At 36.4% G+C, this 25413-nt stretch overlaps 2 protein-coding genes across 3 annotated transcripts in view; both read left to right on the plus strand.

The window, feature by feature from the left end:
- Positions 1-1765, plus strand: part of LOC142334532 (uncharacterized) — a 42294-nt gene extending 40529 nt beyond the window's left edge. For both annotated transcript variants that reach the window (XM_075382631.1, XM_075382632.1), the window contains exon 11: positions 1283-1765. In XM_075382631.1, coding sequence (XP_075238746.1) covers positions 1283-1374 — 92 coding nt within the window. In that variant the 3' untranslated portion in view covers positions 1375-1765. The remainder of the gene's footprint in view (positions 1-1282) is intronic.
- Positions 1766-1788: 23 nt separating this feature from the next.
- LOC142334533 (C-signal-like) lies at positions 1789-24866 on the plus strand. The gene is made up of 2 exons (XM_075382633.1): positions 1789-2194; positions 24252-24866. The coding sequence occupies exons 1-2, from the start codon at positions 1891-1893 to the stop codon at positions 24689-24691; spliced, it is 744 nt and encodes a 247-aa protein (XP_075238748.1). The 5' UTR covers positions 1789-1890; the 3' UTR covers positions 24692-24866.
- The last annotated feature ends 547 nt before the right edge of the window (positions 24867-25413 follow it).

The raw sequence follows: 25413 nt of genomic DNA on the forward strand, positions 1-25413 counted from the left end.
CTTGGTTTTTTTTTGTTTCGTCGTCTGAGGCTTTATTTTCGTTTTACATTTGTTCTAGAACATTCTGTCTCGTCACTGCTTTAATGGCTTTTTCGCGCTTGATTTCACGCTTTCTGCGTGACCTAAATTGCGGTTATTCAGAAACAGAATCTGTTCCTAAAACAAAGTTGATTGTAAGAAAACAGATTGTATGGTCCGACAGCCGTGGTTAAGGCGACTGGCTGTTAATCCGGAGATCGCCGGTTCGAGACGCGACAGGGAAACTTTTTTGCACCCAAAAACAACCTCCTTTGAAATAAACTTTAAGTTTTATATGCGGCGGCGATAACTATTATCAACTCACTTCTGTATCTTTTTCCATCTGTATTTTACGGCACGCAAGTCTATTTCGCAGCTATTCCGGCAATCTGCCGGCTATGTTTTCTAATTCAACGCTGGACGAGCTTTTTTAATGATACCAATCACATTTCTCTACGATGAATATATCGATCGGCCAAAATTGAACAAAAAAACCCATTTGAGTATATAGTTCCTCCCCCCCCCCCCCCCCCCCCCACATGTGGGTCGGAACAATGATTGTCTGTAGTTGGCCTGACTGTCTTGATTTGAGCACAAAATTTTTTGGTAAGCTTGAGAAGCTAACAACTGCTTTTTTGATGGATTCAGTCTGTTGGACGGATAGTTATCTGTTATTTCAGGAAGTGTATTGGATTGCATGTATAGGCTCTTAAACTGATTTGGTTTTGAAGTTTAGAATTTTCAGGGTCGGTGTTAACGTTGTTTCTGGGCATAATTCTAGTGCTAATTAGAAATATCTCAATTAAGGAATTGTTGACAACTGTGACTCATTTTTTTTGTAATTTTGGGAATGTCAGGCAATAAATAGTCCTTACAAACCGTCCTTGCAATAAACAGTCCTTACCCCAGAAATAGCGTTTCCTCTTAACGTTGAAAAATTGTTCACATCTATAAAAAGAAATATTGGATTTTCTATACTAGATAGATATTATTGACCACGACTTGAATCAGCGGGCAAATATTTTGCCGTTAATGAAAAGGGGGCCAATTGTTCGGAGTAGTTTTTGAGAATTTTTACCAGTACCGGCGATTTTTTCTGTGGTACAATAGTTCTTTTTTTTTAGTGGGAATCGGTGTTCATCCCTAAACCCTTTGAGCATGCATTTTATGCCGTACTTTTAAGCGTGAGAATTGTTTTTTTTTGTGGTATACCGTCAACATGGCTCAACTGTGCTTTATTTGTTTTGAATTTTGCATGTTGCAGGTCATTTGGATCAGCAGCAGCAACAACAGCCTAACAACAGCAGACCCTCTTCAAGGCATCCGCGTAACTCTAAACTGGGCACTGCTAGATGATGTGCTGCCAAAGTTCCTGCATCCTATTCTGATTGAACAAAAACGCAGATAGCAAAATTCATTGGATGGTGTTTTGTATCGCTGTAATTATTGTAGTTCCCTTTAGTTTGTGATCCCAGCGCATTCTGTTTCTCTATTTGCGATAAAACTTCTATTCAATATTTTTCTTTCAATATTTTTCTTTTTGGGTTTTTCGATAATAACTCTGAAACCGTTTGAAATGAACTTACTCAGTTGTGGTGCTATTTTCTACTCTTCTATTTTGAGTATATATTTCACAGTTTGCATTTGATTGTGGCTATATGGTTTAAATTGTAAATATTCTGATCGCGTTCTGAACTAAATACCAAAATGGAAAGGTAAATTTAAACGTTTCAATTATTCAATAAAATTTCTTCGTCGAGATAAGAGGGTTAAAGGTCATTGATTGATTCTGATAAGTTGATAGCCGAAGTATCAAATTTTGATATCAATTCGAGTTTTCTGATTGTTGACTGATAATTGCCTAAGGTAAGTATGAAGCCAAAAACTGTTTTAATCACCGGTGCCAACCGAGGAATTGGTCTTGAGTTTGTCAAGCAGTTGTTGCCGCTGAAGCCAACTTGTATTTTGGCCACATGTCGAAATCCAGATACAGCTACTGATCTTAAAGAACTACAGAAGAGCAATTCCAATATTCATATCCTTAAATACGATGTGTCAAAACCAGATGATCACGCGCCTTTGGCCCAGGAAGCCTCAAAATTGTTAAATGGACAAGGTCTCAATCTGCTGATCAATAATGCAGGAGTTCTATCGAGAGTTCACAAATTACATGATGGTTAGACATCACTTCGTGTGCATCACTTAAACTTGTTTTCATAAAGCATAATAATTTTGCTGGTGACAGGGTCGGGTTGTCTTGATGGCTTTATTAATTGAGCGCAGAACAAGTTTATAAATAATTTTCGCCCTGTTTTGTGGTTGTTTTGTTTTCGAAGGCATTTTTTGTGATTTTTGTTTGACAAAATAGTTGCCAGTCAATATTCAGCTTCTGATTTTATTTCAAGCCTCTGCATTGGCTCCTTTTTAACTGCTCTCAAACGAAGTTTAGCAAGTATATTAGTCCTGTCGATCTTTTTTCTGCGATTTTTCGCTTGACCGATTTTTCGTCTGACGCTTCGTCCTCAGAAACGGGATAAACAGGCAGCACCAAGCGGGCAATAAACCCTTACAGACTTTCAGCTCTGTTTCAGCTCAAACTGTTTTGGAGAATTATACTTATGGTGTGAAGGGCTGTTCTTAGAGGTTCAAGACCCCTCCACTGTTGACCCCCCACCGTGCCGTTACCCCTACCACCCCACTGTTGCTCCAACACCACAAACCCCATCAGCACTCAGTGCATCTCACCCCCGTTTATAGCTACTGACGAACAACTGCTCGCTAAAAAACTTAAAAATTATGCTAATCAAGCTTTTTGAATTTTTTTGACATCTTTTGATTTTTATTAGCCCCAGGTGTCACGGAACCTCCTCTAGGTTTTAATAATAGGTTACTGCAGTTTCTTGTGGTAATGGATTGGTTTCAACATTTTAACTCCACGCATTTTAACATCAGGGGTTTGATAAAAAGTTACTGACAAATTTTTATGGGCCATGGAATAGTTTTTCAGCTTTTTAATGTCACAAATTTTATCAATTTTTTGATAAACGTGCTTTTCAAGTTTGTTGAAAGTTTTTGTCTTTTTGCTTTTTTCAGCCTCAAGAGCCAAGGAACCTCCTCTAGGGTCTGAAAATAGGTTACTGTATATTTTCTAGATGTAATGGAATGTCTTGCAAGATTTTAACGTCACGAATTTTGGCATTTTTTTGACAACTTTTGCCATTTTTTCAATTTTTGATAGCGGCGTCAGCAGTTCCAGGCGGCTATTATTGCGCTTCTAATTTGTTGACATCGTCTAACAGATTTTTGTTTTGTCTTACCCTGATTTCTTGGAACTGATTTTTTCAATGACTTCAGAGACTGCTACTGCTTTGCATCTAAAGTTTGTGTTCGTGACGTCATTTCTGCTTTCAGGTCAATTGCGTGACTTAGCTCACTCAAAAATGACTTCTGAACTCACTTATGGAACATTGAATATTATGAACATTTATCATCGTAGTTTAAGATCAGTAGTGTGCATCTAAGTAGTGCTAAACTTATATGCTCTAATTCTTGAGTATAGAGTTTAGAGTTTTAATATCGAATATTAATTTTGAAAAAGCTCCATTAGGGCTTTTTCCTTGTAGAGCAGATGTCTTTCATAAAAATGACATTCCGAATCTAACCTAAACAGTCTAGTGATCTATTGAAAAGCCGGTAGTCGATCTCAATCTTATTTCATTAGTTGTTTCAATTAGTAGTTATTTCTTTTGTTGTAGGCCACAAGCGTCAGTCGCGGCTTTTTTCGGCAATCTGCCGGCTATGTTTGACACTTATAGTCATTATTCAGGTTTTTTGAGCCACGGAACTTCCTGTAGGGTTGGATAATATCCTACTGCATAGTTTATAGATGTAATGGGATGTTTTCAAGATTTCAATATCACGAATTTAAGAAATTTAATAAAATGTTTGCATTTTTTTCATGTTTTTGAATTTTTTCAATTACCAGGGGCCTTGGGACTTCTTCCAAGGTTTGATAATAAGCTGTTGCATAGTTTCTAGAGTCAATGGAATGGTGATCAACCTTTTTTATGACTCCATTTTTATTAATTTTTGGATAAAATTTATTTTTTTTTCAAAATTTTGAAAATTTTCTTGTTTCAACTGTATGAATTTTCATGAGCCAGTAAAGCCATTTCAGGCTGGCAACAGGGATACTGTATAGTGTCGTGAGATAATGAAATGGTTCTTCTGATATTAATATCTTTAATTTTAACAAGATTTTGTTAAAATTTGCAATGTTTACAAAATTTTTCAATATTTTTTGTCCTTTTCTGACTTTAGCAACCATTACTGGCCAAAGAAACTTTTTAAGTCCTGAGATGGGTTACTTGAAAGAATTTTTGAGACGAAAAATGATTTTGAACTTTTTTTTACTGCGAGGTTGGGAACTTTTGTTTTAAGTTTTGCCTTCTCCAGTTTTTTCTATATGATTTATTTACTAACAAGGCTAAAAATATAAGAGTTTGAGTGTCGAATCTCGAATCACATCATGGAAATTGTTTCCATCTGTCGTTCTCTCTGTCGTTTAGGGTTTCTTTCCTTCTATTTTTTGTTCACATTTTATCTCACTATCTCTTTCTTGATGCCGTTTTTCAGCAGCGGTTTTGTGGCGTAATGTGATCATCTCTGATCCTTCTTAACAATAAGATACAGTATAAATGTTTTTTCTCGTAAATAACACGACAAGCGTTTTTTAGGAAAACATTGTTAATTGATCTCAAAAGCGATTTGTAGCAAATGTTTTACTCAGTTTTGTATTTGTCTGACCCATTTGACTTTGGTCTTCAGAAACGGGTTACAAATGTAGCGCCTAGTTTGCATAAAATTCATTTAGAGCAGTTCAGCCTACTAGTCTTTAAGTGTGCGATTGACAAACTGTTTTGGAGACTTGTACTTATGGTGTGAAGGGCGTTCCTTAGAAATTGATCCCACAAGACCACCCACCCGGTGCCCCCACATCAGTACCCCAATCCTCTCTTGCACCCCCGCTGCGCTCACCTTACGCCCTTTCAATTAGTCTAAAGCTAGCCTCACTAAACCGTGGCTAGCTATTGACGAAGCCAACCGCCCGCCGGTCGTTTGAGAGCAATTCACCGGACGTCAGTTGGTTATGTTATAAGCTTTTTGCTATTGATTTTTTTAAAATTTTTAATCTGGGAATGTTCGTAACGTTACCGTGGATAGTCACTTTTATGTTATACAGGGAAATTATTGCTGAAATGAACTATCACATCTGTATTTTCTCAGGTTTTTGTGGTTTATTTTACAGCGATAGCTGGGGCTATCATTGGCCTTCTCTTGTTTTTTTGTCAAGATTTTTAGTCTGACGCACTTTTTCGTTTTGAAATAATCACACAGCAAAGCTGAAAAATTCAAATTTTCTGAATGAATTCCTCCTCTCAGTAACGTCATTTGCGCGCGTGCCGTCATTCTCAATCTCCAGCAAATTTTTTTAAGCTCATTTGTGTGATTTGATTTTGACCATACATGACTTACTTCACTCAGTAAAACGACTTCTGCACCTTAAAACTTAAGTTTAATTCCAATTATTTTACTGTCAAAGGAACTCATATATATATATATATATATATATATATATATATATATATATATATATATATATATATATATATATATATATATATATATATGTATATATATATATATGTGTGTATAAGTAATGGTCCCTAATAAAAACGTTTCTGCGCAATGAATTATAACAAGCTTTATCAATTTATTCCTGAATAGTTTTTGCATAGCTTCGTGAGCGGCGTCGACAACTTTTTCAACTTATATCTGTATCTTTCCATCTCTATTATATGGCACGCAAGTCTATTCTTTCGCAGCTATTTCGGCAATCTGCCGGTTATGTTCTAAATGAAAGGAAAATAATAGACCATTAAAGTTAATATTTGACTAAATTAAAATGGAAACTTTATTGAACCTTTTTTAAAATCAATTCTGCTAGGGATTTATCAGTTTTTTTTTACCAGAGAACTTTTTTTTTCTTTTATTGCTCTCAAACAATGTGCTGCTTTTTTTCGACTGGAAGAGGAGTATTGGTTTTCTACAAATTTGCTCACGATTCGAGAAGGTATATTGGTATTCTATAGTTTTTTAAATGGTCGTAAAGCGATAGTTGGAGTTATTGGTCTTCTCATAGTTTTTCTTTCCCCAAGATCGAGGGCACGACTGCTGTTTGTTCATTCATTCATGAAATCTCGACTGAATTTTTGGGCCTTTCCCTTTATAATCTTTCCCCTAACCTACACACCTACGCTTCCTCCGCAAACCTACACACCTACGCGTCCTCCGCAATAACCTTAGCGTACCCACCGCCCATACCAGCCTCAAACATATCTGCCCCTTAACTTACTCCTCCTCAACCAACCCTCGCCCTTCAACTATCCAGCTTTCTCACTAACGTACCCACATCCACAAACTGGTAAATTTGAAAAGTAAACTGTTTTCCTTGTGTGCTTTTGACAGCAAGTAATTTTGCTGACAAAAAACTAGCAGAAATACCGCTGTACAATCCCCACTACAAGCAGCACCTCCACCAACAACCTCTCACCTCGCCAAACTACCGACACCCGCAAACTGATAAATTTTGTCTGTATCGATCGGATACTTTAATTTTGTTGGTAAATTAATTTATGGCTTTTTTGTTCTTTTCGCTATTTCTTTGATGGTTCTGATTTAGTAAGTTTAGTTAGGTTATATGGTGTAACTCTTCAAGTCGTTTCGGGTATTCTACGCTTCTTTATCTGAAGCGAATTTGTTCATGACTTGTAACAGTAGCTTAGTCACTAATATATTATAATTAAGGACTTCTGGTAATACTCAAGTTTGAAAGGTCATACTGTTGAGATTTCTTCCCACAACATTCCGTCCTCCCTATTCAAACTACAAACACCCCCACCCTGCCCCACCCCACGATACACGTTCATTTCCCTTCACTTTTCAAGCAGTTTCTCTTTGAATTGTTCACACTCAAACATTGGGCACTAACAGTAGCTTAGCTTTTAATGTTTAATTGCTCTGTGCTTCTATACCTTTTTTGTCTGACGCTTTTAAATTTCGACCTCAATGGATTAATTAAGTGGCTAATGCGTCTCAGTGAATCTTTTCATCTTTTCAGGAGACTTAATTTTATGGTGTGAAGGGCGGTTCGTTCTCTTTGGAAGTTGAGCTGGCTGCTATCAAAGCTAACGGCTCGCTTGTTTGAGAGCAATTTGTCGTGGTCTCGAGCACGAGTAACAAAAGTTTTATTATTTTAATAATTGAATTCAAAATGGCCTAAATGTACAAAATTTCACAGATAATTATAATCCGTATCAGTATGAAAATTTACAGATCCATCTAGATATAGATAAACTGATATGTGTTAATTTACACCTTAGATGTGAACAAGTTTTTCCCCTTGCCGTATATGGCAATTACTAGTGCAGTTTTTTGCACTTAACACATTGTTCTCCCTGCCTGAGAACATGTCATTGCTATCTACTGGGAGGGTCGGAGAGTTGGTTACTGATCGTGTTTGGTGGTGGGAAGGTCGAATCTATCTCACAAATTTATGGTTTATGTACATTGATAAACTTGTGGTATAAACAAATTTGAATCGACGATTCGGTTCACATTAGAAGCCATTATTCAATTTCATTTCACCAAACATCAGGTAAGAAAGTTTTCTTTATATATCGAAGTTTTAACTTAAGTTGCTAAGTTCGCTACTTCTCGATATATCACATCCTCCCTCCTTTTTTAAGCAAGTTTGTAGGAATAGCTTCTCCAAATCTTTCTGGCTGTTTTTTCTGCTTGAATTTCTCGTGGCCACTGAAGGTTGTTCCCCTTCAACTACTGAGTTTCTTCAGTAGAGTTGGGTGATGCCACGTCTATGTCGTCCCTACTGCTCTCAGACTGTGAGTCAATAGATTCAGTCTTGATGTCGTCAGGTTCCAACCGTGCAATTTGGTTGTCACTAACAAGAACTGTCTTGTTTGAATTCTCTGGCTGGATGAACGGAGTGTTCATTCCTTTACGGATAATGAAAGTAGCTGGAACCGTTGGTGAGCTGTTCGTCGGTTTGAAGAGGACTCGTTCACACAGATCAAAATCAGTGACTGCTGGAAGTCTTTTTTTGCGTCCCAGTAGTAGTTCTACAGGAGTTTTGCCCCGCGTCTTGGAAGTGTTCCGATGTGTCATCAAAGCCCGCTGTAGGAAAGCGCCAAATGACACATTCAGATTTGGACTCCAGGCTTGAATAGCCCGTTTCACTGTTTGGACCGCTCGTTCAGCAATCCCATTTGCTCTTGGATGGTAGATGGGAGATTCCATCTTTTTAATCCTAAGAGATTCACACCATTGCTTTAGGTCACTGCTCACAAACTCAGGACCATTGTCTGATACTAATGTTCTTGGTATCCCAAATCTTGCAAAGATTTGACTCAAGTACACCTTCACTGTTTGTGAGGTTCTATTTCCCGCAGGGAAGGCTTCCATCCAATCTGATCCCGCGTCTACTATCACTAAGATATTACCTTGATCCTTAACGTAGCCCCAGTCCATGTGGAGTCTTTCCCAAACTTCAGCTTCCGGCCAAGTAGATACTGTTTTCCCCAGGCTAGGCCTGTTTTCTTGGCATTCCTTACATTTACTAACATATTGAAGAACATCTTGACTGATGCCGGGCCACAAAGCCATCATTCGAACTGCTTTTTCAGTTGCATTTTTGCCTGGGTGAGTCTCATGAGCTTTGGCGATCACCATGGGTCTTAGTTTGGGTGGAATGAAAGGCACAACTCCTCGAAAGATGGAAGTTGAGCTGGCTTTGGAAGTTGAGCTGGCTGCTATCAAAGCTAACGGCTCGCTTGTTTGAGAGCAATTTGTCGTGGTCTCGAGCACGAGTAACAAAAGTTTTATTATTTTAATAATTGAATTCAAAATGGCCTAAATGTACAAAATTTCACAGATAATTATAATCCGTATCAGTATGAAAATTTACAGATCCATCTAGATATAGATAAACTGATATGTGTTAATTTACACCTTAGATGTGAACAAGTTTTTCCCCTTGCCGTATATGGCAATTACTAGTGCAGTTTTTTGCACTTAACACATTGTTCTCCCTGCCTGAGAACATGTCATTGCTATCTACTGGGAGGGTCGGAGAGTTGGTTACTGATCGTGTTTGGTGGTGGGAAGGTCGAATCTATCTCACAAATTTATGGTTTATGTACATTGATAAACTTGTGGTATAAACAAATTTGAATCGACGATTCGGTTCACATTAGAAGCCATTATTCAATTTCATTTCACCAAACATCAGGTAAGAAAGTTTTCTTTATATATCGAAGTTTTAACTTAAGTTGCTAAGTTCGCTACTTCTCGATATATCACATCCTCCCTCCTTTTTTAAGCAAGTTTGTAGGAATAGCTTCTCCAAATCTTTCTGGCTGTTTTTTCTGCTTGAATTTCTCGTGGCCACTGAAGGTTGTTCCCCTTCAACTACTGAGTTTCTTCAGTAGAGTTGGGTGATGCAACGTCTATGTCGTCCCTACTGCTCTCAGACTGTGAGTCAATAGATTCAGTCTTGATGTCGTCAGGTTCCAACCGTGCAATTTGGTTGTCACTAACAAGAACTGTCTTGTTTGAATTCTCGGGCTGGATGAACGGAGTGTTCATTCCTTTACGGATAATGAAAGTAGCTGGAACCGTTGGTGAGCTGTTCGTCGGTTTGAAGAGGACTCGTTCACACAGATCAAAATCAGTGACTGCTGGAAGTCTTTTTTTTGCGTCCCAGTAGTAGTTCTACAGGAGTTTTGCCCCGCGTCTTGGAAGTGTTCCGATGTGTCATCAAAGCCCGCTGTAGGAAAGCGCCAAATGACACATTCAGATTTGGACTCCAGGCTTGAATAGCCCGTTTCACTGTTTGGACCGCTCGTTCAGCAATCCCATTTGCTCTTGGATGGTAGATGGGAGATTCCATCTTTTTAATCCTAAGAGATTCACTTCATTGCTTTAGGTCACTGCTCACAAACTCAGGACCATTGTCTGATACTAATGTTCTTGGTATCCCAAATCTTGCAAAGATTTGACTCAAGTACACCTTCACTGTTTGTGAGGTTCTATTTCCCGCAGGGAAGGCTTCCATCCAATCTGATCCCGCGTCTACTATCACTAAGATATTACCTTGATCCTTAACGTAGCCCCAGTCCATGTGGAGTCTTTCCCAAACTTCAGCTTCCGGCCAAGTAGATACTGTTTTCCCCAGGCTAGGCCTGTTTTCTTGGCATTCCTTACATTTACTAACATATCGAAGAACATCTTGACTGATGCCGGGCCACAAAGCCATCATTCGAACTGCTGTTTCAGTTGCATTTTTGCCTGGGTGAGTCTCATGAGCTTTGGCGATCACCATGGGTCTTAGTTTGGGTGGAATGAAAGGCACAACTCCTCGAAAGATGATTCCGTTGTGAATGGTCAAGGCGTCTTTCTGTTGTTCAAATCCTTTCTCTGCTTCTGAGCACTGTTTCCAGATGCCGCTTTGTATTCGTTTGATGACATCTTGAAAGAGTCGATTCGATCCCAGCTCAGTTTTGTTGTCCGACTGAGTCACCAGGTCGGATTGGACGAAGGAGATATTGTCAAGAGCAAAGCAGACTCGATCATTGTCATCGTCATCATCAAAGTCTAGTCTACTCAGAGCATCAGCGACTTCAATTCGAAATCAAAACCCATCAGCGCTATCGCCCATCTTGTAATTCTTGCTGATGCTGTTTTCGGAATTTCTTCGTCTGGAGCGAAGAGATATTTGAGAGGTTTGTGGTCAGTCTGTAGAGTGAACCTTCTTCCGAGTAGGAATTGTTTCAATCTTGTGACCACAAAGACTATTGCAAGTGCCTCTCGCTCAATATTGGAGTAATTTTGTTCGGCTTGTGACAACTTCCTCGATACGTAGATCACAGGATGTCCTTCTTGTGAGAGTACCCCGCCTATAGTTTTCTCTGAGGCGTCTGTTGTCACGGTTGCTTCATTCGTCAAGCTGTAAGGCTGTACAAGAGGGTTAGCACATAACTCGTTTTCAATGTTTTCAAAAGCATTTTGCTCTTCCTTGTCCCATCTGAATTCTTCTTTTCGAATTTCGTTAAGGGGTAGCATTTTGGTTGCAAAATCCGGTATCTTTCGACCATAAAAATTTGCTAAGCCGACAAAGGACTCGAGTTGTTTCATATTTGATGGCGGTTTTGCATTTTTGATTTTCTCTTTTTGAAAAGAGTAACCAAGAAAATTTACGCTTGAAATTGGTTTTGAGTTGGATTTCTTCTCATTGATGGTGAAATTTTTTTCACGTAGCCGATTCTTGACTGCAAGCATTCGTTTCTCGTATTGATCCTTTGTTGTTCCATATACCAGAACGTCGTCTTGGAATATGACCACACCCTTGATTCCTTTGAGAGTTGACTCAATGCAATTCTGGAAGATTGATGAAAAGTTCTTTAGGCCCTGAGGAAGCCTGCACATTTTGAACAATCCTTGCGATGTGTTGATTGTGCATATTTCTTTTTTTATCCTCGTCCAGCTCAATTTAATAGTATGCATCTGATAAGTCAATTTTTCCAAAGTAAGAGGCCCCATGGAGATTATGGAAAATGGTCTCCATGTCTGGGATCGGATAGTCCTCGTCCATAACTTTGCCATTGATGTGAACTTTGAGGTCCACGCATAGTCTCAGAGTTCCATTTTTCTTCCGCTGCCACACTACTGGTTATGTATTTGTGACCCCACCAGGTTGTACTGGCTCCAGGATGCCCTGTCGTACCATTGTCTCAAGCTTCTCTTTGACCCTATCTTGGAGAGGTAGAGTTATCTTTCTGGCTTTGCAGAACATTGGCTGTGATCCCGGTATGAGTTTCACATGCGCTTTGTATCCTTTGATTGCAGGTAGTCTTTCATCACTCACTGCATTGATGCCTTCATGGAGTAGTATGTCTCTCCCAGGTAGTCCAAAATTTTTGTCGGATTGCACAACTGCTAGTTGTTGTTGCCTATACTTGCTTCCGTTTCACATGTTAGTGATCCCAGAAGCGTCAGTTGATGACCATCATTGGCCTCAAGACGTCTGACTTTCCCCATTTAACTGAGGTTTACCAAGCTCAGTCCAGATTAAGGATGATATCACGGTGCTATCAGCACCAGTATCAACTTGCATTTTTATTTTATGGTCTTTTACTGTAATGTACTCCCATGTCACCGACATGTTAAACACGTTTTCCCATGTATAGTACATTCCCATCTCCATTTCGGATGATGTTTGACCAGGCAACTTACCCTCTTCCTCGCAGAAGTTGTTGTGCTGGTCAGACTTAGGCTGGGTTTTACTTCTGCACAATTTTGAAAAGTGCCCCACCTTTTCACAGGTGTTACATTTCTTGTTCAAGGCCGGACACGGCTTGCTGCTGTGAGGCCATTGCTTGACTTCTGAACTGTAAGCTTTCTGTCATTTCAGACAGAGACATCGTTGGCTTAGTTTTAATGCCGTCTAATAGTCTTAATTTGGCCTCAGGGTCTCTCAAACCTGAGATAAATTTTATTTTCAACTCTTCCTCAGGGTTGGTTACTGTTTTAAGTTTTTCGAAGTCACAATAACGTGCTTCTTCTCTGAGGCGCGCTAGAAAATCGTCGTCAGATTCTCCAACGCCTTGGACAACGGACAGAATCTCTCTCCTTAGGTGAGATATAGTTTTGATTAGCTAGTCTGATCTCTTTAAAAGGAGTGTCTAACAATTTTTTAGGGCTCATAAGGCTCCTAAGTTTAAGAAGTGCGTCCTGGCCGCATATAGTAAGAAAGATTTGTTACCTGTAGGTCCACGATCGTACCGTCGTTGTTGACTTCATCTTCTTTCTTCTCTGCTCGACATTTCGCCACAAGACATAATCCAAGCAGTACAGGATTCAGCATTCTGCAGATCCAAGGTTTGTCGGTCGTTTGGTGGTCTGGACACCAGTGTCGTGGTCTTGAGCACGAGTAACAAGAATTTTATTATTTTAATAATTGAATTCAAAATGGCCTAAATGTACAAAATTTCACAGGTAATTATAATCCGTATCAGTATGAAAATTTACAGATCCGTCTAGATATAGATAAACTGATATGTGTTAATTTACACCTTAGGTGTGCACAAGTTTTTCCCCTCGCCGTATATGGCAAGTACTAGTGCAGTTTTTTGCACTTAACCCATTGTTCTCCCTGCCTGAGAACATGTCATTGCTATCTACTGGGAGGGTCGGAGAGTTGGTTACTGATCGTGTTTGGTGTTGGGAAGGTCGAATCTATCTCACAAATTTATGGTTTATGTACATTGATAAACTTGTGGTATGAACAAATTTGAATCGACGATTCGGTTCAAATTAGAAGCCATTATTCAATTTCACTTCACCAAACATCAGGTAAGAAAGTTTTCTTATATATCGAAGTTTTATCTTAAGTTGCTAAGTTCGCTACTTCTCGATATATCACATCCTCCCTCCTTTTTTAAGCAAGTTTGTAGGAATAGTTTCTCCAAATCTTTCTGGCTGTTTTTTATTTCTGCTTGAAGTTCTCGTGGCCACTGAAGGTTGTTCCCCTTCAACTACTGAGGTTTCTTTAGTAGAGTTGGGTGATGCCACGTCTATGTCATCCCTACTGCTCTCAAACTGTGAGTCAGCAGATTCAGTCATGATGTCGTCAGGTTCCAACCGTGCAATTTGGTTGTCACTAACAAGAACTGTCTTGTTTGAATTCTCCGGCTGGATGAACGAAGTGTTCATTCCTTTACGGATAATGAAAGTAGCTGAAACCGTTGGTGAACTGTTCGTCGGTTTGAAGAGGACTCGTTCACACAGATCAAAATCAGTGACTGCTGGAAGTCTTGTTTTGCGTCCCAGTAGTAGTTCTACAGGAGTTTTGCCCCGCGTCTTGGAAGTGTTCCGATGTGTCATCAAAGCCCGCTGTTGGAAAGCGCCAAATGACACATCCAGATTTGTTCTGATCGTGCAATATGCTTTTTAATCAGATCAGCTTTTGGCAGTTGACATTTTGTTGGAAATTGGATTACTCGAAACTTGAGCAGTTTTGAAGAGCGAGCGGTTGAAAAGCATTTGAAGAACAATCGATTTGAAAAGCATTGTTTTTAGAGTAAATTTTCAAAACTGAGTCACTTCAATCAAAATTTAACTGTTTTTTAAAACGGCGCCATCTTCTTAGTCGGCAATTTTTGCGCTGCTACTTTTGTTTTTTTTTCCTACCTCATATAAATTGTTTAGCGCTACCTAATTTTGACGGGAAATCGCTGTTTTGCGATGCGGTGCAAATCAGTTCAAAATAATCGAGTATACTAATCCTTTTGACTTTCAGGATTGAGACTTATTGCTGAATTAGGATGATAGCTGCTTTCTTTGGCATCTGCGGATGTTTTGTGCTGTTTTAAATTTTGGTATTAACTTTGATTATTCCTAAAAATGTTCTATCACGAAAATGTAATTGTATTACAAAATATTAATTGTAATTTGCGGAAGTTAATAGTAACAAGAAGGCGCGCTTGATTCTGTGTGTGGGACAGATTGTTCCCGCATTTGAATTCATAGAATGCATCATTCACCACATCTTTTAAACGTCTTGTTTTAGCATTAAACTTTGTGTTTTATAAGGCTTCTGCGAATATTGCAACAGTTAGGGAACTTGCATTTTAAATAAGCAGCGAATAGTGAAAGTATTTAAGTTTAAGACAAAACGAAAATGCTTGATTAGTCTTCAATTATGAAAGAGTTCTTATGTTCGCCGATTATTTTGACAATTGTTAACAAATTGCTTCTTATAATAAAGACTTAAACTAATTGTTTCTTTTTTATTTGATCCCGTCCTTACTCATAACGACTAATTTTGAGAACTTCAACAATTTTAAGATGATTTTAATGGACTCCCAATTCGGAGTTTGCTGCGTTGCTTATTGTATGCTTTTCACAGAAAGCTGTTCTGCTCAAAAACCTTAGCTAAAATACAGCTGTAATAATTTCAATAACGTTAGTAGAGATGAAGTTTTTAATAGCCGCCGTCAGCCTCTCAAACGGTTATTATTTATGTGCTCTCCTTTTTTTACGACTCGAGGAGGAGTATTGGTTTTCTTAAGGTTTTTTTACGACTCGAAGAGGAGTATTGGTTTTCTCAGTTTTTTTTTTACCGGAAGTACTATTCGTTCAGACGCTGCTTTGACCTAAACGCGAAAGTGAGTAAAATTGCCGTGTGAACTAACTTTTTCTGAGCGAGAAAAGTTTTTTGATCATGCACTGCGTTTAGTTAATGACCTTTGGACTTTGAAAAGTATTTTCTGACGGAATGGCACATATAGCTAACCGTTTTTAGCCATTTTGTTCGTCTAAGGGGCCCAGTTTTTTGCTTGTAATTTGGTTTTTTTTGTAGAAATAATTTTTATCCGATGCTATATTGAAATGTAAACCTCGCAATTTGATACCACAGTGTTTTGCAGAGCCTGAAAATGCGTATCAGTTTCAAAATTTGCACATCTTTCTTGATTTTTTAGTTAATTTTTGGCATTTTTCTATTAATTTCTTCATTTTTGAATCTTTCAGCCGTCTTTTTTTCAAAAATGAAATAATATGGCAACTTCAATTTGATAATTCACATCCTCGACGCTTCTTTCTACTTCTATGTAACTTAGTTTTGTAAAATTGTACATATGTTATTTCGATTCAGGTAAATTTTTTTCCAATTTTCTGTTTTTTAATTGTATTTTGTTTTTAATTACTTGAAATAGACTTTTTGTGAAACATCAGACACTTTAATTGCGTTTCAAAAAATTCAATCATCTTTTTGGCATTAAATTTTTGAAGAAGAGTTGAATTTTTTTCCATATAATCAGTCTTAAAAATTATTACACCATTTTTTTGCAAAATGTTTTAATGTTTCGTATGTTTTCGGTTTTTACTTTTTTTTCTGTTCATGAAGATGGCTTTTTGCCTCGGATGACTCGTTGTCTTTTCTACGTTTCGATTCCTGAACGATGAAATGTATTCGTTTTTCTTGATTTTTTACTTTGACTTTTAACTGTCTTTTTTCGTTATGGTGTTTCTTACATTGTGTCCATATTCTTCTCATTCTAGTTTGTATCATTCTATCGTTGTCCTGGCACCTTCCTTTGTCTTCATTATATTGATTTTTCAGTTGTTTAAAAATTGAGTGTTTTCAGCTTTTTCTTAGATTTTCGTCATTTTGTCTTGCAATTGATTTCATTTAACATAAGGCAGTACTTAGTTTGCGAGAGAGCCTTCCAAAAGTTTCCACTTCTTGCAATTTTCTTGTGGCCTTGGTAATGTTTTTAATCGTTTTTTGCCTCTCAATTCCTGAACAATAAAATATATTCGTTTTTCTTGATTTTTTTACTTTGACTTTTAACTGTTAAAAATCAAGAGTTAGTCTTTTTTGTTATGGTGTTTCTTACATTGTGTCCATTTCCTTCACATTCTAGTTTGTATCATTCTATCGTTGTCCGGGCACCTACATTTTTCTTCGTTATATTGATTTTTCAGGTGTTTAAAAATTGGATGTTTTCTGCTTTTTCATAGATTTACGTCATTTCTTTGGTTTACAATTGATTTCATTCAACATAAGGCAGTACTTAGTTTGCTAGACAGCCTTTCCTAAAATTTCCACTTTTTATTGCATTTTTCTTGTGGCCTGGGTAATGTTTTAAAACATTTTTTTGCCTTTGAATTTTTTGCTTGTTTTTTCTATGGTTAATTTGATATCGAATTAGTGTGAAATCATTTTGTCTGGCATATATACAACAAGGAAGCAGTATGTGTTGTTTTGTCCTAATTGTAGTGATTAGAAAGCTAATTGTAGGAGTTTTCTGATTCCTAAATTTGAGCATTCTTTTTTTTTATCTGCTGCTTGCTTTTGCGATCTTTTAGAGACTAGAATTTTTACGTTTTTAGGGAAATTGATAGCCCTGTCTGCTTTTTGAGCCTAAGGGTATATTGACCTTCCTAATTATTTCGGAATTATTTCAACGTTACAAAAGGTTTTCAACAAGATTTTGTTGCTTTTTGTTTCTCTCGCTGAGTGGTTTAAATTTCACCATTTTGTAGATCAGATCTGGGTTTGTTAATGGTTTAATACAAAAGGTAATGGCTTCAGCTGCAATAACGGTTGGGGAAGTTTGGACGCTTCGGTTCTCTCCCGGAATTCTTCCGGCTATGTTTTTTTACCGGAAGTACTATTTGTTCAGGCGGCGTTTTGACCTAATTGTGAAAGTGAGTAAAATTGCTGTGTGAAATAACTCTTTCTGAGCGAGAGAGGTTTTTTGTTTATGCGCTGTATTCAGTGAATGACTTTTTGACTTTAAGAAGTTCTTGAGAGATTGGCGCATATTGATGACAGTTTTTAGCAGTTTTTTCGTCCGTTTGGCCCGAATTTTTATTTTTGCTTTGTTTTTTGTAGAAATAAATTTTTATCGATGCGGCCTGAAAATGCAACCAAATGAAATTGATGCCACAATGTTTCTGAGACTTTAATAATGCGTTTCAAGTGCAAAGTTGGCCCATAATTTTCAAATTTTTTGGTCAGTTTTTGGGCGTTTCTCTTTGTTTTCATTTTTGGCTCTTCTAGCGGACTTTTTAACCAAATTTGTAAACATTTTAACGTGTTCTTGATAATTCCTGAATTGTATGCCTCTTCTTGAGGTGAGGTACACATACTAATCCAATTTTGGTGGTTTTTGTCGAAGTTTTTTAAGTGTTTTCCGTACTTTGAGTTTATTTGCTATAAAAAGACTTCTAGTGCACCGCTGTTGCTTTTGGTTTCGTTGTGTTGCCAATTGAATAGTTTTAAGTATTTGCGATAATAGTTTTAATTGCGATAAGTATTTAAAATTCAATGAAAATGTGCACCATATTTTGAACATTTTAAAATATATATAATTTTCTGCAATTGAGATGTTTTCACTACTTTCTGAGAGAGGAAGAAGGCTATGTAATGCTCTGAAACCTCGATATCTCAATGACAAAAATTCCGTGTTTTTTTTACTCGTTTGTTCATTTTGATTTTTAATTAGAGTTTCCAATTTAGTTTTTTAATATTCCCCACAATGTTTTTGGTCTCCACAATCTAGCATATTGCTTTCCCACATTCCTTTCAGACCTATAGTTGTGTTGTCTTTATTAAATTGAAAATTATCGATTTGAACTAATAATTTTTGTCTTTTTCGTTTGAATTTTTTAAAAATTTTTCTGTTTGCAATTGATTTTATCTAACATCTGACTTTGAGTTTTTGCTAGCATCATTTTTAGCAACGCTCTTTGTGAGCATATTCTTAGTGCTTGGTTTTAGTAATATACGAATTTTTTTGTTTGAATATTGTTCTGTCTCTTTTGTCCTTTTCATGATTAATTTCGATTTGATAATTTTTGAAGCCTTGTTTAGATTTATCGCGTTCATTGTGATTTGCAGCGACAGTTAATGTTTTTTGCTAAACTATAGTTATTGTTATTGTATATTTAGTTACAAATCGGTTACTTTTTCATTGTAAAAATGTTTCGATTGAGAGAACTTAAGGAAATTGATAATTTTTAACAATTTTTGGCCATTTCTAGCGTTATTCAATTTTTTCTTCCAAAAAAAGTTATGGGAGCCTAACATAGCTTCACTTTTGCTGCTCGCGTACTTAGCTGCTTCATATTGTGTCCAAAAGTTTTGTCTTGTTTTATATACAGGAGTAATGTATTTTTTTAAATTCAGTTGGTTTTTTGGGCTATCTTCTTCTTTTGACTGATTTTTTTGTTTTTAGTGGTCACTTATGTCGGAATCAGTTGATTTAAAGTTCAACTCTTTCAAGAAGACTACTCTTCGAGTCGTTTCCGGAGTTCTTCTGGCTATGTTTTACAATTCAAAGAATTTGAATTGTGTAGGTGCGCTGTCTTTTTTATGATCTGTTTAGGCTTTTTTTGGCTTCTTCACGTCAGTGAGAAGTGAAATTAGAGAGATGATTGTGGTCACACTGAAATAGTAAAGGGAGCGAAAAATTGAGTAGGTTTGAGTCGTTACTTTTTTCAAAATACCTTTAAAGTGGAGTTAGAAATTGGAGTTTGAACAATTTGGCGGTTTTTCAGATGGATTTTTTAGGTGCATCAATTTGACTTCTGTTTTGAGAGTTTCCTCTCCTTAAGTGCTTTTAAGACGGTACATATGTTTTCTAATTGTGCTTATTTCATTTGTTTGAATTTGTTAAGGGTAGCTAAAGGTTTTATTGATTTTTCCACTATTTGTTGTCAAAATTATTTGTGATTTTTAGATTTTGCACCCTTTTTTAAAATTATCTGTTGTCTTATTACTTAGTATCATGAATGACAGGTCTGATTGCTGGCTAATGAGGTATAAAACAAACTAATTAATGGCTCGATTTAATAAGTAGCTAATGATTCTCGTGACTTTGACACTACTTTTTCTCACAAATTTTTTAATTCTGCATGTGTTAATTGTAATTTTTGATGTCTTATCATTCAATCTCATTCAGGACAGTTCTCTGTTGTTGTTAATAGTTATTTTTTTAAATTAATTGTTTTTGTTTAAAGCTAATAATTTCTATGACTTTGACACCAATTGTTTTCAAGAAAATTGATCGAAATTTTACATAGTTTTCGCGACTTTCTTTTCAACTTTGTCGTCTTAACTTATTCTCATTATCGACTGGTCTCATTGGTTGCTATAAGGACTTCAACTCAAGCAATTCATTGCAGATCAAAGCTATTGCTTTTTGTGACTTGTAAGCTTGTTTCTTTTTAAAAAATATCAAGGGGATTTTTTTTGGTTTTGCTAGTATTTGTTGTACTTATTGCTGTTTTATCACTTAATCTCATCGATAACAGATCTCAATGGTGGTCACTGGCGACTCAAATGGTGATTTTTGTTTTATTTCCTAATTTTATTTGTGTGAGGACTCATGGACATTTAATGACAGGTTGCTAATGAGAAATAGAGGAATATATTTGACAGTTTGAATTCATAGCAGTTGTTTTTTGATGTTGATCCTGTCTTTTCAAAAAATAAAAGTTTCAATTTTAGTCTTGCTTGGTTTTGGATTTTTCCTGTTATGTTTTTCCTACTTGTCCTACTTTCAGGGGTCCTGCTATGTTTTTTAATTCGCTTTACCTTTTGATCACGTTTTTCCTTTTACATAAGTCACGGTTTTCACGTTTGACTTCTGACTTACCGCACTCTGTTTCAACTGAATGGATTTTAAATTCTTTTACGCATTGAATTATACATTGTAGTGAATACAGTCAAGGTCAAAAGAGCAAAATGAAAAGAAACGGGATAAACCGATAAGCCCGGTCCTTAATTCATAGTGCATTAGGTTATCAAAGTTCAATAGAGCGATTGCTTGCCGATATGAGTAAAAAGCTTAATAACCTTAAGTTCAGAAGCTGAAGTAGAGGTTTAGAATCTAACTGAAACTGCATGCTGAATTAGATCAATTTTTGAAACTTAGGAAAAATTTTGTCAATTTCAATCTCTTCTTTTTTTTCTGATTCAATCCCGATCGTCCAGTGCGTCAACGGTGGCTATTTTCACGCAATCTGCCGGCTATATTTATGCCTTATCTTGATAAACAAAAACAAGATCAAATCACGCAAAAAAAGCAGCTGATGCAGTTTTATGATCGCGACCTGAGTTCATATCGGCCTCTGTTGCCATGAGATTTTGTTCAATCTAGCACTTCTTTAAACTGCAGCAATTTGATTTAGGATCAGTTATCTAATTTATTTATGTTTTAACTAAAGACAAAAACTGGTCGAAGTTTTGCGGTGTGTTAAATTTCGTTTAATATTTGAATATTCTTGCAATCAAATCAACTAGAAAGTCACGTCAGTGGTTTTTGTATTGAAGTTCTTTTTAAACAGAACAAATGAAATAGACTGGCTGGTCAAAATCAAAACGATTGCATGTATTTTTTTTTAAAAAAGGAGGCATAATTAGGGGAATTTAAAAAGATTCTCTTTTCAACAAAAAAACGGCACGGCAAGTTTATGGGTTTGACAGAATCACTTGCCTAGCTTGCTTGGTGATGTTATTAAAAGAGGTGTTCTTGTTTCACAAAACCGAACCAAATCATTTGAGCTAAAAAAATCAAATAAATTTTCTTATTTTAGAGCTCTAGTCAAATCAAATTAGTTTTGACTAAAGCTGAACTTCCGAAGTAAGAACAGATTGCTTGCTATTGAAGTAGGTCACTATGGAAGCATGAAAGAAGTGCAAAATGGCAAATTAATGCGGTTCATTAAAATAAGTGGTTAAACTATGAAAACACAACTAAGTTAAAGCCGTTGAATAGAAGTTATCAAAAAACAACAAGCACAAGAAACTGCTAATGTAATCATCTGTCGAAGGTAACAAATATGAGTAATTCAGAACCGAGCTCAGAATTCACAAACAGTTCTGAGCAAGTAAGGCACCAATGACCTAAATTTAGAATTGGAAGTTATGCTAACACTGTGGTCCTTAAGCAGTAAATTTTGTTCCAAGAGGACAAATTTGTTAGTTGAATTTTAAATAAATGTTTAGTAACAACGTTTTGCATGCTTTCTCTTTATAATCAAAATCAAATCCAAGACAAATTGAATTGTTTGTAAAATTGAACTGTTTACAAACACTTAAGTATTTGCTTCCATATTATCCGTCTTAATTATTTCGGTTGCTAAAACGAACTGAATGAAAACAAAAAATCGTCTTGTTTTTTTATGTCGAGCAGCACCAGGTAAAGACAAAAACAGGTAAAAAACAAAAATGCGAACGCACGAATCAAGATATTCTGAACAAATGAAAGTGATTTCGTCAAAAACTTAGAAAAAATGGCAAAGGTAGCCTACATGGAATAAGGAGCTGTTTGGCGGGAAAAAGATCAATATCTGTGCTGAAAATGTTAACGCGAACCTTCAGAATCAAGAAAACTTCCTTTTCTTTTCCTATCTATTTGACAAAAAAGCATAGCGGAACAGGACGTGAATAATAATTTAAAAGAATACAAAAAATGGTGACGTGATTTTCGAGTTGATTTGATTGGAAGAAGAATGTTTTTATATTTTTGACGCATATGATTGACGCATTTGAACATTTTAGAAGGTGACAAATGATCTAAACAGATCCTATTTATTGGTGGCTATTTTTAAAAGAAAATTACATATTGGAAAACCTAACAAAATTGCACTATGAATGTGACGACAAGGTAACTATGGTGAAAAGAAACGAAGGAAAAATGGGCAAATTGAATCAGACTTTTGACGTAAATGACCGACTTTTGACGTAAATGACGTCATATTTTTAAAGCACTACATTTTACAACTTTACCAGAGCGAGTTCTTATTAACGAGAAGTTATATAATTTCATTAGAGAAACTGATTCTAGACAAAATGATAAGAGCTCGTAGCTCAACTCAAAAGTTTAAACTTTTTGTGAACATTTACAAGATTATATAAATCACAAGAGAGCAGTTGATAATTTTCACTTTTTGGTTTTCTAGACAAAATAAAGAAAACACCCTATGCCAACCTGTAACATCTAAAACTTTTACCACTTTTGACTACAAGTTTACATGTATTTACTGAACAAAGAGTTTTGGGTTCAAAATGCAAATTATAAATGTTCTCCGTGGAGTTAAAATCGTCGAATTCCAAGTGAAACCCGAAAAAAATGAGGCCATACTAATTATGATGGGGATGAGTAGATGATGGTGGTCTGTTTAGACGAAAAATGGCGGAGAAAATATAAAACTGAAGAAATTATTAAAAATTTTTGCAAATCTCAATTTTGCAAAGGGAAGTAATTGAAGAGCAACCGGCCCTTTCTGTTTTATATTTTGTCATTCTTGCCTGTACTAAAAGCACTGTCTTAAACATATTTTTCCACAGATTTTTTTAATTCGGTTTGAGTTATTAATAGTTTTTTATGACACTGTTTTCAAAATGCATTTTGAATTTTGACGTCATTTAATTTCGCAAAAATATGGAAAAGGTTTGAGTTTTTTTAAAATATTTTCTGTATTGTTTGTTTTTTACAAATAAACTGATCAGTTTAATTATTGCTGACCTGTCCAGATGGTTTCCTCAAAAGGCATAATTGAAACTTCTGAATGTGTCGATAGTTTTTCTCTACAATATTGTACTGTCGACTAAAAAATTCATCTCATTAACAAGATATTTTATCTTTTTCATAGGCAAAACTATGCGCTTTGCTCCATTGTTTTTTTTTTAATTAACTGTGTTGTTTTATTTCGTTAATAGCAAATTTCAAAAGATTGATGCTCTATTCAGATCGTTTCCGTTTTTCTGCATATGTTTGTTTATATGAATTGACGACTAATTTATTAGAGCAACTTTTTGGTACATTCCGATGGCGAACATGAAATACTTCAATCGTGACATACCTCGTGATTATGGAGCTTGGGTAACCTATTTGAGTTTGATCTGATTTTGCATTCTCAATTTAGGTTTATAAGTGAGTGCAGAGGTAGTTTTTCATTTTTTTCCAGCTTCTGGGCTCACTTGTGGACTCAATTATTGTGGACTCAATTAGGTAAAAGTTAATTTTCAAGTTGATAAAATTGTTTTTTTTTAACTTGAGAAAATGCATTAGAGCTGATTTAGTTTGTCGTTTTGTTTGTTCGAGTGTTCATTCTATTGACATAAAACAGTGCTCTCACTGGTGTGAGCTCTTTCTGTATAGACGCTTTTAACTTTTTTAGGGATCTCTCAAAATTTAATTGATAAAATTTAAATACTTTAGAGGCAGTTTGCCTCTGCTGCAGTTGTTAGACAATTGAGACAATTTTGTTGGTGCGCGGGGGTCGGAACATTATGTGCCATTGCACAATAGCTTATTCAATGCTATGACGAATTAGCTGAACTGACTAATGGCGTTTTTTTACGTATCGGCTAAGTTTAGATTGTGATCTAATGACGTTTGGTTTACTCGAAAAGATAATTTGAAAAAGCATTGCTCGATAAAGGCAGGGCGAATGGATTTTTAATCGAGAGATTATTTCATGGGGCTACTAAGCTGCCTCAATTAGCTGCAACATCTTCGTCTATATATCACTTTAGTTCAAATTGTGCTAGTGCAAACATGGTATTTTTTGCTATTTAGTGACTGTTGACATTATGATCAGTGAATACATGACCAACTGTGTTGGGCCCCTTCTGGGCACTCAAGCTCTGATGCCGCTCATCGAAAAAGCTGCTGCGGATAACTCAAGTATGCCCGTTAGCTGTTCCCGCGCTGCCATTATCAACATCTCAACCAAAGTGGCCTCAATTTCTGATAACGGAATGGGTGGTATCTACCCTTACAGAGCTAGCAAGGTTGCGCTGAATATGATGTCGAAGAATATAGCTATTGAGCACGGATCGAAGGGTGTGTTGGTGGCTATACTGCACCCCGGACACGTTCAAACTGACATGGGCGGAGGTGCGGCTGGAACCCCCACTGAAGATAGTGTCAAAGGCATGATGAAATGCATGAGTGAATTGACTGAAAAAGATCAAGCCACTTTTAGAGATTTTAACAACAAGATGATCCCATGGTAGTCACATTTGTCATGTCATTACTTAACGTAGGCCATTGGTCACAGAAATTGATGTAATTATCAAGCTAAGGTAATATTGTACAAATTTTGTATTTCATCGGATGTACTGAGTGAATTTAACACAGTTATCAAAGTTGTCAGATAGCTTAATATATAAATTGAACGAATGTCAAAAATGTATATTTTTGTAAGACTCAGAAATTTTATTTGACTCTTAGGAAGCATTTGCTAGTCAATGTCTCCCTCTCAATATCTCTACTTGATAAAACTATAAAGTGAGATGACAAGTGAGATGGGCTGTCAACCTAAATGACAATGCATTACATTTGCTATGGAGTTTAAGCAGGAAATTAATGGCCGCTTTAAGGCAAAACTTTTGCCAATCGGGTCATTTCTCTGCCCTTTTGGAATATTTCGGTTTAATGACGCTGCAGGTTTAATAAACGGTTACAAGATATCCACGAATATTGTTTTTCTCTGATTGGTTTTGCTCGCGCTCTACGTTCATTGCTACGGTTATTCAATAATGCTGTTTTTTAAGAACGAAAGGTTGTAGAAGAATTGCAGAAACTAAATTAATATATCGGGCCTTAAATTTTGGGATTGTTGTGCATAGGTACAACTCGCATTCTCGGGTCTTGGGTTCGGTATTGTGCTCAAATGGCCGAAGGCGTCCAAGGTTTTTGCTTTGATTTATAAACTCTGCTGTTGATTTGTTCTGTT

Source organism: Convolutriloba macropyga, chromosome 2 (genome assembly GCF_964194025.1).
Source record: "Convolutriloba macropyga chromosome 2, txConMacr16.3, whole genome shotgun sequence".
Taxonomy (NCBI): domain Eukaryota; kingdom Metazoa; phylum Xenacoelomorpha; order Acoela; family Convolutidae; genus Convolutriloba; species Convolutriloba macropyga.

Bases quoted from the DNA above. Each gene is read 5' to 3' on its own strand.
- LOC142334533 (XM_075382633.1), top strand. From the start codon at position 1,891: ATGAAGCCAAAAACTGTTTTAATCACCGGTGCCAACCGAGGAATTGGT. The intron at 2,195-24,251 runs GTTAGACATCAC...TTTGCTATTTAG, and splicing joins AGTTCACAAATTACATGATG to TGACTGTTGACATTATGATC.